The 19,883-nt window shown below is 34.3% G+C and overlaps 1 protein-coding gene across 1 annotated transcript; it reads left to right on the top strand.

The window, feature by feature from the left end:
• Window positions 1-992: 992 nt before the first annotated feature.
• On the top strand, window positions 993-19,227 carry mc5ra (melanocortin 5a receptor). The gene is made up of 2 exons (XM_084130420.1): window positions 993-1,125; window positions 17,163-19,227. Exon 2 carries the CDS (start codon window positions 17,235-17,237, stop codon window positions 18,222-18,224), a length of 990 nt encoding a protein of 329 aa, XP_083986546.1. The 5' UTR covers window positions 993-1,125; window positions 17,163-17,234; the 3' UTR covers window positions 18,225-19,227.
• The last annotated feature ends 656 nt before the right edge of the window (window positions 19,228-19,883 follow it).

Genomic DNA, 19,883 nt, shown 5'->3' with positions numbered 1-19,883 from the left:
GGGTAAACAAATCAATGTTTCCAATTCATTTGGGGGAAAGTAAAGAGAAATTTATAATAGATTTGGCTGTTTTAGATACCTAAATAAAAAAAAATAAAAAAAATGGTGATGTATTTTTGCCAGCAAATTGAATAAATTACATTTATTGCAGCAATTAAGCAACAAAGTCTACAGCAGGCTTTATTTTATTATTTAAATTGATTTTATTACAGATACAAATAAGTTTAAAAAGGGAAGAGAGGAAGAGAGAGAGAAATAATGCAAATTATTGTGTTGCCCCACTGAAATGCTGCAGTCAGTCCTTTGCGTTTTGCCAGCTATATGTCTACTTTTAAATGATCAAAACAAATCAATTTCCATTTTGAATTCATTTTCTCTGTTGACTCCACAGTAATCTCTCAGTGACTGAATTGTTTGTATCCCCTGCAGTCTTCTTCAGCTTCTTTTATTCAACATGTTGGCAATAAAGAAAATTGTTTGGATTATTATTATTATTTCAAAATTTTTATTTATCATTTATTGCAGTTACATTTGGTGTCACAAATGGTATAAGAAAAACGTGTTGATTATAGACTGATAAAACTGGATTTTTAAACAAGAATTAAAATGAATAATCTCAATTGAATTTTATTCCTGCTTTATATATATATATATATATATATATATATATATATATATATATATATATATATATATATATATATATATATATATATATATATATATATATATGCGTATATTTTCATTATACATATGCACAGGTTTAGACCTGTGTTTGGACTATAAATTAATAAGATTATTTTTATTTATTTTTTATGTTGCAAGTATTCTGGTCTTACAATATGTAAAACAGAGACTTTGAGTTTCATTGCAGTGTTTAATGAATCCTGGTTTGTGTTCAGCGTGGTATGGGGTCTAGAGGCGCTTCAGAAGCTTTGGAGGTGGAGCTGTCGCTGTTACCCGATCCTATATATTTATCTGATGCAGCAGAGCCGCGTTCTTCATGGAGATCTTCAAACATCCTCCTCCAGCGCGAATAAACGGCTCTGGACTGAAATAAACAGACAGTCTTTGAAATTCTTAGCGGTGATAAGATTCAGCACAGACAACTCCTTCTCCAAACAAGTGAGTCAATTGCTGAACTTCAGCTTTGTCATTTCTATCTATCCTAAATGTGTCTGAGGCGCGCTACGTCCCATCAAAACTTATGCAACATTATTCTGACAAATATCGTTTTTGTTCTTTCGTTGCACTGCGCTAATATATTTACTCGCTCATTCGTTGTTTCTACAATGTCAGAAGCCTAAAGACGCCACCATCTCGTTTGGATAGAGCACCGATAGATGCTGAATAGCCTAATGTGTTTAGTTAGCTTGTAAATCATGTGAAATTTGCATGGCGGGTTTACTACATCAGACTGTAGCCTATTTCATCCATCCATTCATTTACTGAATAAGTGACAATGATTAGATCATTAATTCGTCGCTGTCCACCGACTAGTGCTGAAATCTAGTTAATGTTCATTCATCAGGATTCACCCTACAGCGCGTATAGTTTACTGTCATTTAATGACATAAAAGACTATTTGTAACTTTTCAAACGTGGAAAACCCTGAAAGCACAACATTATGTCCTATACATGTATCATAAGAAGGAACCCTGCTATCATGTTGTTGTAAATGTTGAATGTAGTAGTTTACTGTTGTAAATGATAACTCTCCAACATGTAACTAATATATAGCTTACATAAAATATGCTGTAATTGAACTAAACCGGCATTTTCTGCTGTTTGTTTAGTGATGTTGTGTAAAGCTTATGAACCGGATTGTTTTCATCTTGTTTTTTTGGATTTAAGTGGGAATAGTGTTGCTAAAATTGAGGGTGTTGCTTCAGTAAGTCACGGCGTGGCTGTGGATTACAGCTATCTCAAATAGCGAGCAAGCTTCTTAAAGCAACATGTTCCGACGCGCAACTTACTCAATTTGATCGTTTTGTAGTGAATCGCTGGATCTATTGCAGTGGCTAAATTCGAAACAGGATACTCTTACTATGTCTTCCATTTAAAGATATGCCTGAAGTAGTACAGTAGGATTGGCATATGCAACTCTCGTCTGGTTCTCCTCACTTTTCTACATTGTCCGCACTGAATGACCAATGACGTTCACAGAGTTCACGCTTAGACCTGCTTCTTCGTTAACTGGACTACTATAGGCTTACGGTATTGATAAATACACAAATAAAACATGTAAATTGTCCAAAGACCTTATCAATACAGACTAAAACAGAAAACGAATCGCGATTTAGGCCTATCAATAGGCTAATTGTATGCACATTATGTACAAACTGTAGCATTGTTCATGGCGTTTAGAATCATTTAAATATTAATTATTCACTTGCTGATCTCGCTTCTCACCGCAGTCTTAGCGGCTTTGGGGGAGTTGACGATTAAAGCATGAGTTAAACAAAACAATTGTTTTAAATGAAAGAGTTGAATCGATTATCGCTAAAATCTCTGTTTGCGAGTAAATCAGTGATGTGACATTCAGTTTAAAATCATTCAGTATTAAACTAGGCCTATATAGGCTTAGGTATACACACTTTATTTTGTACAAGGTGTCCTTGTTAAAGCGTTATTATACAATAAGTAGTATAAATTAACATCTAAAGGGTTAGGGTTAGGAGTAGTGTTTAGGGTTAGTTGCTAGATTGTGTATATTACTGTTTTGATAGTAAGTACTGAAGTAAGAGATGTGTAAAATAATGCATTACCTAATTGTTTTTACAAAAACAAAACAAAAAAAAAACAATGTACGGCCAGATGCTACGAATGAACATTGTACAATGTAACTTAGCCATAACAGCCATATAGTTCCTTAAATTATGAAAAAATGGCAATGAAAGTACTCTACTGTAAAAACATAATGTTAATGTAAACTTAATGAATGTAAAAGGTGACTTGCTGGAACCATAATTTTACTAAATATTTCAGTACAAAAATTACATGCAAAATGCTGCACAGGGAATTCTGGGCTGATTTGAACTGCTGAATTGACTTTTTTTATTTTTATTTTTATATTTCAATTGATATTGACACAACAATGATCTCTCACTTGTCATTTTTTAGTGCTAAAAGACAGCATTTTGGCTAGGTGCGATCTGAGTCGGGGTTGTTTTTTTTTTTTTTTTTTGTTTTGTTGTTGTTGTATTGTATTGTCTTTATAAGTAGTGCATAAATAGATTTTTAGAATGTGAGATTTACTGACTTGGAAAGCACCTCTGATGCCTAAAATGCAAGTAGGCAGATCAATAGGTTTTGGGACACATCCAGTGCTCGGCATTGCAGAGCGTGTTTGTGATTGAGTCAGAGCTGCGTGGGTGTGTGTGTGCATGGATCATGCCACATCTCTCTCTGCGTGTGTGTGTGTGTGCCCACTGCAGTGGTGCATGGACACAAAACCTCAGCAGGAACATAAGTCTTGACTGAAGGTCAAAAGGATCCTCTGAGATTATTTAATAGAAAAAGCAATAAACACACACATAGCCGAAGACGTTTATTTGGCGTGGGGTTTAAATCCACAGGCCTGGCTCAGACACTCCCTGCTTTAATGAGCCATGGGGAATGAACACAGATCCCACAAAAGTCTACAGATGACTGCATCAGAACACTGATAAATGCCACACTACATTTAAAGACTCTGTGTTCCCTTAGTGTTGTGTAAGAAAAATGGCCAGAATTTGTGTCCTTCCTTGACATTTTTAGGAGGATTGTGAGATGCTCAATTTGTTACCAAATAGCAAATATATAGCACATTGCTGCAAATGTAGCTTGTGATATTCCATCTATTATTTTATACATTATTTCAGTAAATAAATGTTGGATTGGTGCATTTAATTTTCTCTATTGTAAAATCTTTTGACAACAAATGTTCAAAAACTATAAGTCTGTACAATGACTTGTTACATCGCATTTTTTCTTGTTCTTCGAACCAATATACAGAGGAGACCAGGGCTAGTTGTTACACATTTTGCCATGCTGAATTTGTTTAGTTGTGAAAGTACTGTTTGTGTAAAGGCACATGCATTATGTGTCTTGATAAGTCTTGCCAACAGTAACAATGACAAAAACTATTAAACATTTTTACTATTATTGACCAGGAGATATCTAAATTGTCATAATGGAACACGCCATTAAACAGCCTTTTTCTGTCTGTTTTGGCTTTCTGTCCACACTGAGACACCTTTTTTGTCAACGAAGACGGAGCTTTTTGAAAATGTTCTCCAGTGGATAAATTTGAAAAAGCAGTTTTCATGTTGTAATGTGTGAAAACGGAGGTATTCGAATGCGATGACACGTGTTGGCTCTATGTCTATGATTGACAAATCTCTGGTTATACTGGCATTGTTGTCCCTGCTATTTACTTTCATAGTGTTTTCATAAATGTTCCTTTGTAGAACCTTCATTTATGGAATTCCAAAGTTGCCAAAATAAATGAATAAATAAATACATTAATAAATATACAAAGACATGTAAAAAACAAAAAAAAAACAAAAAAACAACAACAAATAAATACGTAAATAAATATACAAAGAAATGTAAAATACATAAATAAACGAGCATTTATACATTTATTTCCTTATGTATTATTGCATTTTTTTCACATTTATTTATTTTCACTTTTATTTATTTTCACTTTTATTTATTTCCACATTTATTTATAGATTTCTTTGTCTGTATGGTAATGAGGGGGCGTGTTTTACCTCAGACATAGCAAACGAGCTCAGAAACAATGCATATTTCAAAGATGCTGCTCTTAGATACTGATTAATCACATGTCTAAATCTAGGCTAAATCCTCAATTGTAATTATTCTGTTTTCAATCAAACAAAAGCTCATGTGCTCATGTAAACGCAGTTGGTGAAACATGCTATGTCTGAGATAAAATGCCCCCTCTTTACCATACAGACAAAGAAATCTATAAATAAATAAATGTGAAAATAAATAAAATGTATTTATTTTCAAATTTATTTATAGATTACTTTGTTGTCACATTTATATTTTTATTTATTTATTTATAAATGTATTTATTTCCACTTTTATTTATGTATGCATTTATGTCTGCATTTAATGTAGACATAAATGCATACATTAATAAAAGTGGAAATAAATGCATTTATAAATAAATAAAAATATAAATGTGAAAAAATGCCATTTTACATAAATGAGGACATACAAGTATAAATACTAATTTTTTTGTATCTATGTATATTTATTTATGTATTTATATATGCTTTTTTTCTTTTCTTTTTACATCGCATATTTATTTATCTGTTTATTTATTTATTTATTATTTTGACAGCTTTGGAATTCCATACTACATTCCTGCAAAGATGACAGAAAATTTACTAGCAATTGCTGTCATGCGGAAAAACATGATGACAATTGCATTTTAGACCATACGATTTTGAGTGCAACCTGGATGCTACAGTGAGTGGTGGGATATTTTGCTAATAAAATGTTTGTGCAGAATAGCACAATAACTTTACTATGCCTGCTCTCTTGGTATCATCTTGTGAGCTTTTATTACGTTTTACGCACACACATTAAGACGATTTAAGCATTTTCAGATGTTTCAGTGTGGATGTAGTGTGGATGAGCAACTTTGAGAAAACACTAGTGTGGAAAGGGAGTGTTTTGAAATGATATCGCCATTTTCAAATGAATCCAGAATCAGATTAATGTAGACTTAGACGTGCCTTAAGTATACTTTTAAAAAGAGCACTTTGTAATAACATAATTTTTTTTCTTTCGTTATGACATTTCAAATCATTATGTTTTAATAATCTTTTTTTGTGCTGAATTGTAGCGTTATTCAGTTTAATTTAAAGTTAATATATTTTAAGTGTACTAAATTGCAACTTCATCATTACAAATGTGTAATTACAAATATATTTAATTAAATTACATTCAAGTTTCCATAAAAAAGACATTCGGCAGTACACTTTAACCATATTCCAGTGATTAATTAATTATGAAATTACACAAAGATGTACTAAATAATTATATTCTATATGAGACAGAACAGTACTCTGAAATTCAGCTAATTGCGTTTAGCATGAATTTGAACTATAATACACTTTTAATTAACTGTAATTAAGGGTCCAAAAAACATAACATTAAGTTTGCACTTTATAAATATAATATATATTATATTAATATTTTATAAATAAAAGAAATATTATATATAAATATAAACATAAATATAAACATATATATATATATATATATATATATATATATATATATATATATATATATATATATATATATATATATATAAAAGAATATACTTATTTCTTTAATAAGTGGTCTTTTTAAAAAAAATTCTATAATGTCTTCTTTTTTTACAGGTGGAACAAATTCAAATATAACACTGTCATTTTAGTTTGGAAAATACAGTCCAGATTTTTTTTTTTTTTTTTTTTTTTTTTTTTAATAGTTAAATTGTAAAATATATGAATTTATACACACATGGACTAATGACTAAGACACACCTGAAAGCAATCAAAACAATGAACCAAAGGAACCACATGACAAGATCACATGAAGGGAACACAAAGATCACATGAGGGGAAGACGAAATCACAAAACATGAACATTAACCATAACCTAGAACAGACATGACATCAGTGTTTTCAGATGTTGTGGCCCAACTCTGAAATCAAGTTTTCAGAAAACAGTTTAGTGGAAATAGTCTCTTGAATGTCTCTGTGTTTTACTTGCATTTCTTAGAAATAGCAGCATAACAGCAGCTATTTGTCTATCCCTGTTGCATGTTATTTGAAATTCAAGTGCGACTTGAAGATGTATGTATTGCAGTTTCCATCAAAAACTCATGAGCACACCTTAAAGTGTTTTGGATAGAAATGTACCTTGATTACCATTTTTTTCATGCCTGTTCTAAAGACTTTCTGTAGAACATCTGTGTGATCCATCCATTCTATTATGTCTGGCTTTTCCCTTTCTGTATTCAACAGCAAAACCAGAGGGGTTAAGGACTGAAAAGAAACAAGACATCGGTTCATTATCCAACCACTCAGAAACGTGGTCTCAGCGTTATTAGATTGGAGGAGCACTAGGTGTTCCCTTCATCTTTTAATCATGAAGTGTCACACCAGGACATTTTGAAGCTCTCTTTAGAAAGCAAGCTGCTCTTATGGTTATCAACAACAAAAGACAACAGAAAGTAAATGCATTCATTATGAAATATTCTAAGGTTTCATCTAACAAACAAACAAACATTGATCTTAAACAAGCTCAGAGTGTATGGCGCCAGCACACCACAAGAATGAGGCATTAAATGTGAGGAGATCTCTGTGCTTTCATAACATGATGATCTGAAACGGATGACGCACAGAACGGTTATTATAGCTTCTCATATGACACATTCATGTACGTTGAGGTTAATTCAAGGTGAAACTGATAATGTTATCAGGCTAAAATAATTTAGCGGGAGCGGGAAAGCCTAAAACGCATGTTGAGGTTATGTTGTTTCTGTTCCATATGTAAGTGACATTAGTTTTGCTGTTTCATAGAATATTTGCTGTAGCTTGTAACAGGACAGTCATTGTTTGTCTGGAGCTGTGCTGGTGACTAACAACAAACTCCTGCATGTATACTCTTGTTGTGTACGGTATGTTCATTATGTTGCTTCGCTTCAGCTATAAATACACCATTGATTGTTTGTGCATTTTGGGGGTCGGAGCAATGAAGGGAAGAGTGTGTTTGTTTGGGTTGATTTCAAATATCAACTGTTTCTCAAAAATCACATTCTGCACCTTTAAGATCTGAAGTACACTTAAGTGCATAACCAATACAATTATTAAGCCCACTTCTTAAAAATGTCAGGAAAAGTTTTATAAATGCTTTATTTCAATCCTTTTAGGCTCCATTTTAACTTTTAATTAGCATGTCAGTGCCTGAGCTTAAAAAGACTCGAGTTCAAATTCCAACCACAACAGGAGTGGCCCAGAGGATGCTTATTTAACCACACATCATAAAAGTTTTGCATAAATAAAACTAAAGAAAAACATCAGTGTTTGTCTACTTTGGAGGTCGTATCAGTGTTCTCCAGCTAGTGACTCATCCTCCAGCGCACTGCAGACAGCACGATCTCTGCCGTTGTCAGAAGAAATGTGTGTTACAAGCTTTCATCCTTGAGAACAGGCCATGAGACCATAAAAGGAATCTATCTCTGAATTTCATTCATTGCATTGAGAAATTGTACAATACTGGCTGATCAATTGCAGTCTTTCTGTGGCGTCCCATAGGCCTCCATGAATTAGATGTGCTTCATACGTAGAGCAGAACAAACCAATGGGATCCCTGCAAAAGAATGTTTGTGTGAATGAATGAAATATTTTCCTTTCATAGGAACTAATGAGGATCTTAATTAATGTGGGATGAGTTAAAATGCAGATGATGTCCCTCAGGTGTACGAGCGAGAGAGAGAGAGAGAGAGAGAGAGAGAGTAAAGGGGGGAGATCAGGAGTGAATAGAATATGTTTGCTGTCAAAACACTCCTTTCTAATGAGGAGCCCGAAACTCTATACACACCCATTTAAATAACTGCATTGCACTTTCACCTTCTTTCCGTGGTGTTTTTCTTTTTTAGGTTTCTGTGCAAATTAGCTTTTATGGATTTTAACTTTTGGTTTTATTTAGTTATTTATGTTTAAAACAGTGGTTCTCAAATGATATGCAGAAAAATACTAAAACTGTTTTAAAGTTATTTAATATTTGAACATTTAAGTTGTCTTTACATTTTTCTATTTCCATGTTTTATTTACAGTTTTAATATTGTGTGTCTAATAATGAAAGTCTAATGCTTAACCTACAGTGCAATGAACAATTAACTGGATACACCTGTGTTCAAGCTAATGTTGTCTTAACAACATAAAAGCAGCACAGAAACCGCTTCTGAAGTGGTACACTCTTAAAAATAAAGGATCTTAAAAGGTTCTTTGTTGGGGTATATGGTTCCATGAAGAACCTTTAACATCCAAGGAACCTTTCCATTGCACAAAAGGTTCTTTGTAGCGCCAAAAGGTTCTTTAGATTATAAAAGGGTTCTTCACCATCAGTCTCAATCTAAATTTGTGTTTCCCATACATTTGATTTAAAAAAAGGTTCTTCTATGGCATCGCTGTGAAACCCCCTTTTTGGTTCTTCCTGGCACCTTTATTTTTAAGAGTGTAGTTGTGGTGCCATTATTTATATACAATCAGAGTTTCAGCAAGAAACGTATCATACCAATAATATTTGTCCATCTTGTTGATTCTGGTGCGTATGAGCACAGTGTGTGACGTTGTTGAGGTTTCTTCTGAATCTTTAGTGGAGATAAATGTGAGACCACCAGTTCTCTAGCTAAGGAGAAAAATCTGAGCACAGTGTGTGATGTTGTTGAGATCTCTTCGAGTTTTAGAATTTTTGTCTTTGGAGACTAGTGTGAGAAGCAGGAGACTCAAGTAAAAGTCTCCATTTGATGTTAAAGTAACCTAATTTTTGTCTAGGAGAAACATTTGAGATGTTAAAGAGATCTCATTTTAGATGTTTCCTTCTTCTGGGAAATGCTCTTCAAGGGCACACTTTTCCACTCTGTATTTAGTAGTGCTTCAGATAAATCTAAGCAAACTATATTTTTGAACAAACATAAATCATTTTGATAATCAGCAAATTGATCTACACATAGCCAACATAGGTTTAGAGTTTGTTTTTCCATAATAGAGGGAGTAGGGTTGTCCAATGGGTTAAAAAAATAAAAACACAAAAGCAGGGAAATCCATTTATCTTAAATGTGAAAAAGATTTATTTGACAACTAAATGTACAATATAAATGTGGCCTGAGGAATAGATGCTATCTATGCTTATCTCCATTCAGTGAATCTCTAATTTGACTGGTTTCTTCTACCATTCTAAAAAAACATAGCCAAGATAATGATTTCCCCAAATTAAAGCATTTCTTTGAGAACTAGAGGATGTCATTGCATGTCATGCCGCTTTGAAATGAGAAATGAGATATTTACAGTGGATTTTCAAAGTTGTGCATCTCTGCAATTTTGTGCTAATATACACAACTATTAATTTCCAAATGTATGAATTTTAAGGTAATGAATTTTGCTAGAATGTAACATAGATATGTTAAATCTAGATGCAATTTAATAACATGGTAGCATGCTCCAGTGCTTCTTTTTAAGGGGTCAAGATTTTGCTGGTCAGCATGGCCCTGCTATTCCCAGCTCGAAGATGCTGTATCTACACCATCTGGCAGCATTGAGAGGCATAATTAATCATGTTTTTTGACAGTATCTTTTGGAGAACTCTTAAAAACATGAAATGGACTACATTTGACACTCTACACTCAAAAATAGTTGAAGTTTAATTCACTTAATTAAATTAAGGAAAACATCTCCACATGATTAGTTTAGGACCAGTGTTGGGGAAAGTTACCTTCTTTTTCTTTTTTTTAAGTAATGCGTTACAATATTGTGTTACTTCCTAATTTTTTTTTTAACTAATTGCATTACTTCATTTTTTTTTTTTTTTTTTGTAAAGTACTTACATTTGACAGATGAAATACTTAATCTGTCTTTGTGCAAGTGAGATGAGTAAATGCATGCTCACATTTAGTCTAGAACCACAATAACCATCATGTTTACACAGATTTCTCTCAACATCGGGACATATAAGAAAGTGTCAGTCAATAAATGGGAAAACACAGCAACTGCGTTACTTACTAAAAAATGTAACTCAGATATTTTGTTGTAAATTCAAAAGTAATCTGTTACTTTACTTGTTACTTGAAAACAGTAATCTGATTATGCCAGACGCATTACTTGTAGTGCGTTACCCCCAACACTGTTTAGGACCATACAAAAAGACTAAAACAAGTTAATTTAAACACTCATGCTTTGTTGAACAAACTTAATAGATCATATTAAGTTCATGTGTTAGAAAATAACTAAAAACAACATGTTATAGACAATTAAGCTCCACTCTTCAGCAAAATGGTAACAACAAAAACTTAGAAACTATTCTATTGTTTTACCAATTTAAGTTGATTGAACATAATGAAATGAAGTTGCAACAAAATGTTCAAAGCACTAAATGTTCAAAATAAAGCACTACACACTATAACACAACAATAACACTAGAGAAGGGACTAAAGAAAACAGCCCACTGCTATGGCTGTGTTCTTAAGCTGAAGCTCTGGAATATGGAAAAGATAGTAAGGAAGCCACTGAATCATGGTTCAAACTAAAATTTATATTTGAGCTTTGGATCAACAGTATGTATATAAGTCCTTGCATAAATGGGAGTTGGTGGGCTTTGCTTTTATCAATGATGGCACACATGGGGAAAAAAAATGCATTAAATCCTTTGAAATGTCAGATCTCGATATTGGTGTTTGGACCAGGCTAGAATCTATCCCAGATTTTCTTTTTATCTGCCACCTGGGACCCGCAGGGATTTCCATTTCATTATTATTGTTTTTTTTATGTGACATTGTTAAAGTTTGCAATGGAAGTATTCACACAGAAACATTTCATTTTATTTGACATTATTTTACAGTTGTGAAATGTCGGCAAGTTATCATTTTAATTACCTCTGCCTCAACTTTGAAAATGTGTCAAATGTCCATCAGATTAGAATAAATTAAAATTACATTATACCATATGCATTATAACTAGCTTTCAACAACTAAACCTGTTGAAAGGCTTACCATCAGCAAGACAGACATGGATCAACACCCTCTCCCTCTGATTGCAAGGGTACATAATGAATGAACCTCCAGGAACAAGTCTTGTCATAATCACATTCATTATGAACATGCATTTAATTTGATGTTTAGCAGTCACCTATTAAAATGAAATCAGCTACTTTGCACAATGAAGATGTTACAAGATGTACCGGGGGAAATTTTTGGTGGACTGAAACACTGTTGCTGTCTCACACTCAATCAAGTTCACCCAAGTTTATGAGCGTGAGTCACAGTGCATTTTGCAGATGGCCTTAGTTAGGATATAGTCTTTAAAATATAACACTGTTATACACCATATTCTTTAATTGAATACATTGTTCTAAGCCTTTTTAGGTTGCATTAGTATGCTGTTGGCTGTGCTGGGTGGTTGCTTATCACCTCCTCATAGATGTGTGTCCCATATCTGTCAATGTAAATCTATGAGATTTGTACCTATTTTCACCTCACCTCAACAAGCCACATAATTTGAGGCATTATTCATGCCTGCATACAGCGCACACACACACACACACACACACACATATTCGTGACATTCTTGATATTGTAATAATATCAAATTAAACATTTTACTTTAAAGTAAATCACAAGTCATTAGTAGGAAGCAAAGACCTGTAAAACGATTTTATCATTTCAGTATTTCTGTGTCCAACCCAGAACACTCATTATTTTCTGCTCTCCCACCATCAGCCCATCATTACAGTCATTTGAGTAAGTTGTAAAACTGTGTAGTTCTTACTTTCTTGTTTTCTAAAGCTCTTTAGTCTGTCCAGGCAATGACTCATTTGCCGTACAGTTATCAGCAGATAGTAGATGACTTCTGGCGCACACATTCAGATAGAAGACCCTTCATCCAGACACCTGACCGATGATCACCAGTAGGCACAATAAATCTTCTCTTTTACAGGAAGAGTAATTCACTGATACATTACTTGCAGGGCTGTTTTTATGAACAATGGGCTTGTTTCAAAAGCCTACTGGCCATCCGTCACGAAACAGATGATCATATGCTTTTGAGGATGTGTTTAGTGCTTAGATTTCATGTCGCACAGTAGCTTGAAGACCTTGGAGCATGATCATGTTTTTTCTACCTTTTAAAGTGTTATCTCTGAGAATAAAGCGAGAGATGATGAATTAGTGCAAGGCAAGAATTCATAACCGTAATTAGGTGTCCTCTGGGTCTGGTTTTGAAAGGTCTGGTTATTTAAAAGGCCATATTTAGTCAATAGTTTCTGTTACTAGACACATGCATGCTTTTTGTTTTTCATCCTGAATGGATCCCTATTCTTTGTCATCTATATGCTCTTTAGTGAGGTTTGTTAAGGTAAGCTTCACTACTTTTATAAATTAGATTTCAATGTAAGGATATAAACAAACCTCTCTAACCGCTCCATTAACTAACACTCCATTTTGAAAGTCGTGCTGCATTCAAGACTTGAAAGTAAATGCCCACTGCTATGACTGGGTAACAGTTTCCTTGCATTTATCGGAGGTGCAGGAACTCACATTGTTAAGCTCAAAGTATATTTTTATATCACAGCAACTCTGTTCACTTTGTCGTGCTTCACAAGTCAACAATGAATCTGTAAAGTTGAAAATTGCTTTGATTAACACCATATCAGTAGTTAATAAGACTTTTATTCTGAATTACTTTTTTGCCACATGTGGTCTTGATGTATAGCACTATGCATTACCGAAACCTATGGACGAGTGTTGACTTGAGCCCACTTTCTGAACTTCTATCAATCTGATATAATCTGACTGATATTCCTCCCAGCCCATTAAAACATGTTTTTTATTTCGATAGGGCGATTGTGTAAAAAACTTGGGAGTATACTTGGATAATTCTCTTAAGTTTGATATACATGTCAGTTCTGTGGTCAATCAAAATCTAGTTTCTTTCATATAAGAGCACTTGCAAAGGTGAAGACTTTTTTTGTCCCTTAAGAACTTTGAGATGGCTATTCAAAATCAATTTTGGTCCTCTTTCCTAATTCCTGACATGCGTATTACTTGTTCATTCTATAGGCACATAGGGTTTCTTTACAAAGGGACATCGCCAACTACTGGCCTGCCATGTGTGTTTTTAGTCGTTTTCGTGTATCCGTATGAACAGGGATCATTTTGACAAGGTTGTCGTCTGTTTGCGAAAAATAGCAAAAGAAAAACTTTAAAACCTGACAGGGTGATCAGGGCCCCGACATGATGATAAATAATTAGACACAAAATACTAATTTGAGTTGAAATATTTGATTACCTCATTGAATGCAAAGCTTCTGTGAAGAAATACAGTTCAAAGCAAGCAGCTTAGAGCCTAGAACAAGAAGAACAAGTTCAAACAAAATGGACATTAAGGGATAATGTAGTCATATCATGTATTACGCAGCTTTTCACCACATCAGTAATTTCAGGGACATGAAACATTGATTTGAGAAGAAACTATTTTAAAATCTTACCTGTTTATTATCTTGGAATCCACTATAGTGTAAAAAACAATCATTCTAGCAACAATAATACCATATACCTATTAATACTGAACAGTGGCGTGCATAGACCTCCTCAGGGGCAGGGGTGGAAGGACCAAAAAGGGCACTTTTTTTAAAAAACATTTATTTATTAAATAAATCACCTGTATTTAAAGCAGTGCCCGTCTGTCTGTTGTGTTTTAATTATTTTAATGACTTCCTCACAATTAATTGGAATATCTCGCTCGATGGAGAGAGCAGCAGTAGGTCAGAGAGCCTCTCTTCATTACAAATGAAAAGACGTTGATACAAATAGAATGCATAACATATCAAACAAAAATAGGGAAATTATGATAATATTACTAAATATTATTTACTTTACCAAACAAAACAGAGAATATATGTAATTATGAGGAATTCATGTTTAGTTATGTTGAAGTTATAAATTTTGTATGTATGTATTCATGAAAGTGTTAGCTATCATGAAATCAGTAACACTTTACAATAAGGTTTCATTAGTGAAATTTGTTAACATGAACTAATAATGAACTGCACTTCTACAGCACTTATTACAGTTTTTCTCGATTGCTTAAACACATTTCATGAAACTAAGCCTCGTATTCTCAAAACTATAAACACAAATCCATAGCGTCTCACCCAATTCCCCAAACATCCTATTTTCAGGTCAAAATGAAGCTCTACACTCAAAACCATTCACTCTTGCTGAAAACCCAAACTTTGCCCTCAGACAGGACACACAAGCCCTCAAAATCACACACACTACAACATAGTCTAACACACTGGTGCAATAAATTCAAAACAACATTTCCAAAACTGGTAAGTTATGTTGCTTGTGGTTCCCCCCATCACAAACCTTTTCACATGATGAACACAAAAGACACAACCAGTGGATACATTGGCACATTTTTATTCATACACAGAAAACACACACACACATTTTTTTTTTTTCCAGGTTTTTTTTTTTTCTGGTTTTTTTTTACTCTCTCCTCTAATTTGTTTTTTATATTTAGTTACAGTAAGATGTGTGTGACCAACATATGACAGTAAAAGAGCACACACAAACCATATTCTAATATGGAATTCGAATTGTATTGGATTGGTAAAGAGTGTTGGTCGTGACAAGAGAGTCTCCACTCAAGGATACAATATGATGGATACGTCTAAGAATGTTCCACATATGGTTGAAATACCATCATTTGCCTAGAAAGATAACATTCTGGGAGTCAAGACTATAAAGGAGAAAGGATGCCCTCCCTTCACTGTCACACTCTGCAGCCACTCTGTGTGACTGTACGACTGCTGGCCTTTTCTTGCAAGAAAATAAACCTCATCAAAGACTATTGGAAATGTTTGTCTCTTATTCAGTGATAGAATTTTGTTTGCCACCACACCTCCCTGAAGGTTCTCAAGGCGACGGTAAAGCGACTCAAATTTGGCCTTACTCGTAGCCGAGCCTCCCTCATAGTCACACCATTGACTAACACATGGGCAACTAGAGTGGCTTGAATTTCATCTGAGACTGCTTGTCTTCTTGTCCTTGCCCTTCCTCCTCCTCATTCTTATCCCTCTTCCTTCATGTCTTTCTGGATCCATTGTTCCAAAACGCAATAAACTGATTTGGGCCCTTTTATATATCTATTGAAGGTTCTGATTGATGTGTGTTAAATTTTGACTCTTAGTGTTTCCACTTGGGTAATTGTGTGCTAACTGAGCTGAAGCTGTGCTGACTTGAGTGAACAATTTTGAATGCTAGTGCTTTCTAAATGACAACATGGTCTAAGCAATGAGAAATGAAGGGATTTGTGTGTAGAGTTTTGCAGTGACAGTTCAACAAATCTGACTCATGTGTAAAAACAGGGAATAGTGTTTATAGTTTAGGGAAATGGGTGTGCTTTTTGATAAATGGCGTTATGGTTTTGAAATTTTAGTTCAAAAGCCTGGTTATAGTGTTTAAGCAATCGAGAAAAACTGTAATCTTAGTTAAAATTAATTTCAGCATTTACCAAAACATTATTAAAATCAAAAGTTGTATTTGTTAACATTAGTTAATGCACTGACTGTGACATAATATTAACAAACAATTAAAAGTTATATTATTATTAACTAAGATTAACAAATAGGCCTACTGTAGCCTAACACATGTTTTGCTCATGATTAATTAATGTTAGTTAATATGAATAATAAACAAATGAACCTTATTGTAAAGTGTACTATGAAATTAAAGATATAAATTCCTTACAATTTAGAGTTGGACATGGACTTAAAATTTCCTTTCACTAGATGTATTTCCCAAAGCTAATAAGACTTGCTATGGCCTTGGATAAAAACGAATGACATTTTCAGACTCAGAATGCAGCTGAAATCGAGTTATACTTTTATTATCGTTAAGCATATGATGCCGCAACTTTTACAGTAGCATGGTAGGATAAATGTAACTTTTCCGTATTAGGTTAATGTTACCTGCTGCTCGTGTAGTTTGAAGCGGCGAACTGCTGCGTGTGAGGCGCTGCAAAGGAAACTCCGCCTACTTCACCTCCGCCAAATGCTTCCGCCAAAAAAAAACATTATAGCCTATAATATTTTTTTGTTTTATTATTGTTAGTGGCAATGGTGTATACGTGTATTGTTATTTATTATAATATTTATAATAATAATAATAATTATTATTATTTACATTTATCAGAGAGGGGCACAATACATTTTGAGACAAAAGGGGCAGGGGCTTGAGCCCCTGACCAATCAGAATTAAACCTTTCAGAGAGCCATGTAATTTAGGTTCTTCAAGGAACCATCAATGCCAATAAATAAACTAAAGAGTTAACTCTTCCTAGATTAAACATTATTTGTTTCATTTTGTGCAGGTTAAAGATGCCCTACCCACCATCACAGTGACTCCAAGAAAAGTCTACAACATTCCCATTCAATTCCTCAAGATGAACACTTCAGAGACCACCACTCTTTCCCTCTGGGCCATCCATGTCAATTCCAGTCCTGTTTCGTACCTCCTCAATGTTACCGAGACTTCATCCCATGCCAAGCCAAAAGCATGCGAGCAGCTCAACATCGCCACTGAGGTGTTCCTCATCCTTGGCATTGTCAGTCTACTGGAAAACATCCTGGTCATCTGCGCTATAGTGAAAAACAAAAACCTACACTCGCCCATGTATTTCTTCGTCTGCAGCCTGGCCGTGGCCGACATGCTGGTGAGCGTCTCCAACGCCTGGGAGACCATAGTCATCTACTTGCTCACTAACCGCCAGTTGGTGGTGGAGGACCATTTCATCAGACAGATGGATAACGTTTTTGACTCTATGATCTGCATCTCTGTGGTAGCGTCCATGTGTAGTCTTCTAGCTATTGCTGTTGATCGCTACGTCACGATTTTCTATGCTTTACGATACCACAACATCATGACAGTTCGCCGGGCCGCGCTCATCATTGGGGGGATTTGGACCTTCTGCACTGGCTGTGGAATAGTCTTCATAATCTATTCTGACAACACGTCTGTCATCGTATGTTTGGTCTCCATGTTCTTCATCATGCTAGCACTCATGGCCTCTCTTTACAGCCACATGTTCATGCTGGCGCGTTCTCATGTCAAACGCATTGCCGCCCTGCCGGGCTACAACTCCATCCACCAGAGAGCCAGCATGAAGGCGGCCGTCACACTGACCATTCTTCTCGGGATCTTCATCGTCTGCTGGGCTCCATTCTTTCTCCACCTCATCCTTATGATCTCCTGCCCCAGAAACCTCTACTGCATGTGCTTCATGTCTCATTTCAACATGTACCTCATCCTCATCATGTGCAACTCTGTCATCGACCCACTCATTTACGCTTTCAGGAGTCAGGAAATGCGGAAAACGCTTAAGGAAATCATCTGCTGCTATAGCCTGAGGAACATTTTTGGAATGTCAAGGTAGCGTCAAACCAAAAAATTATAGGTGGATTGTCATTTCACAAGAAGAAATCTTTCGATTCATAAAGTCTGAGAGCAAAATGTGCCAACCCCCTGTTGATCTAGATGAAAAATAAGATTTTTGTGATGATGTATACCATCTACTTACTCCTCATCCTCTATAATGCAAACACTTAGAAATTGAAACTTGAAAAAAGCTGGAATATTAATTAAATCTTCAGGGCACAAAGATGCAAAATAGAATATCTAATGAGACAATTTTTGATATTATAAATATATGTAGATGTTGTAATATTGTTGGAGAATTAAGGAGGCCTTAGTTCTATGGAACAATATAATCCTCGATGAACAATGTGATTTAATAACACAGTCTCTAGGGGCACGGAGGAGCTCTTGATCAAAGCCTATGGGAAAAACAAGTGCAATCATTTGTCAAATTAACAATGCAAAACAAAGCCTGTCTAGACATTAATGTTGTATAGGTAAAATTAAAATGTCATATAGCATGCAGTTTACATTGTTGCATGTGCTCTGTGGTTGGCAGTGAAGGTAAGAAAGAACGAGCAACACTATTGATTCCTAAGATGAAATTCAATGACAAAACTGCTGCAACAGACTACAATTTTTAAAAACATGGCACAAATTATACACACATTAATACATAACATAAAGTACATAAAATAAAAGAATGGAACCAGACTGACTGTGACAAAAATAGATTCACAGTCCTTGAAACCTTAAGTAGACATTTTTCAAACAGCATGACAAAGAGGATGACAACATTTCTGGTATCATGTCACTAACACATTTTTCAGAGTCTTTAAAGGCATCAGGAGTTTTGTAATAGTTGTATTTGAATAGAAATTCTTCACATATGCCTGTATCATAATGTGTGTAAATCTATAGCTGCAAAATCAAATATATCAAAATATATTATGACTTATGCTGTATATTAACTCGGAGACAACAGAGAAAACAAGTTTTACCTAATTAAAATAAGAATTGCAACTACTAAAATAAAAAGCTTAAATAAATATTTCTGACTTGTCCTCACAATTGCATTTGTGGATATGTTGGCAATTTACATATTATTGTAAGCACGAACATGTACTTGAATTTGGGGGTCTGCAGTTATTGTCATTTGAAGCATTTACCACTGCCCCTTTAAATGTAATGACATTAAATTCTATGGCTTTTTTATTTCTTGTATTTGCTATACAATTTCAGGGTGAGAATCAATGTTCGTCATCATGCTGCTTACTGTCTGCAGTCACTGCATAAGTTAATCATTTTGAAATTATAGGGGTGTTTTGTTGATTTTTCTTCAGTTAATATTTCCCATGGGGTTTTTTTTTAATAATAAAGTGCTACATTGATTATAAAACATGAAACAATTAGCAAAACAGCAATAAAAGTTAAATATAATATACAAAATTATGAAAATATAAAACACAACTCATCCTAATAAAATGACAACTTCGTTTTGTTACTCATCAGTTATATCAGAAATATTACCTCTATTTAAAAGGGTTTTAAATTAGATGTTATAGAGCTAAACAGTGTTATAGGTATTTTGACTCAAAACCTTAAAGGTACTAAGATATAGTCCTTGTGACAAATAATAGCCCTGTTTCTCCTGTGGTTAAAATACTTATCCAACAGC

This window comes from Abramis brama (assembly GCF_963993115.1).
Source record: "Abramis brama genome assembly, chromosome: 12".
NCBI classification, from domain to species: domain Eukaryota; kingdom Metazoa; phylum Chordata; class Actinopteri; order Cypriniformes; family Leuciscidae; genus Abramis; species Abramis brama.
This window is presented reverse-complemented; position numbering and strand designations above follow the sequence as displayed.

Coding starts and splice junctions, on each gene's coding strand:
- mc5ra (XM_084130420.1), top strand. CDS start 17,235: ATGAACACTTCAGAGACCACCACTCTTTCCCTCTGGGCCATCCATGTC.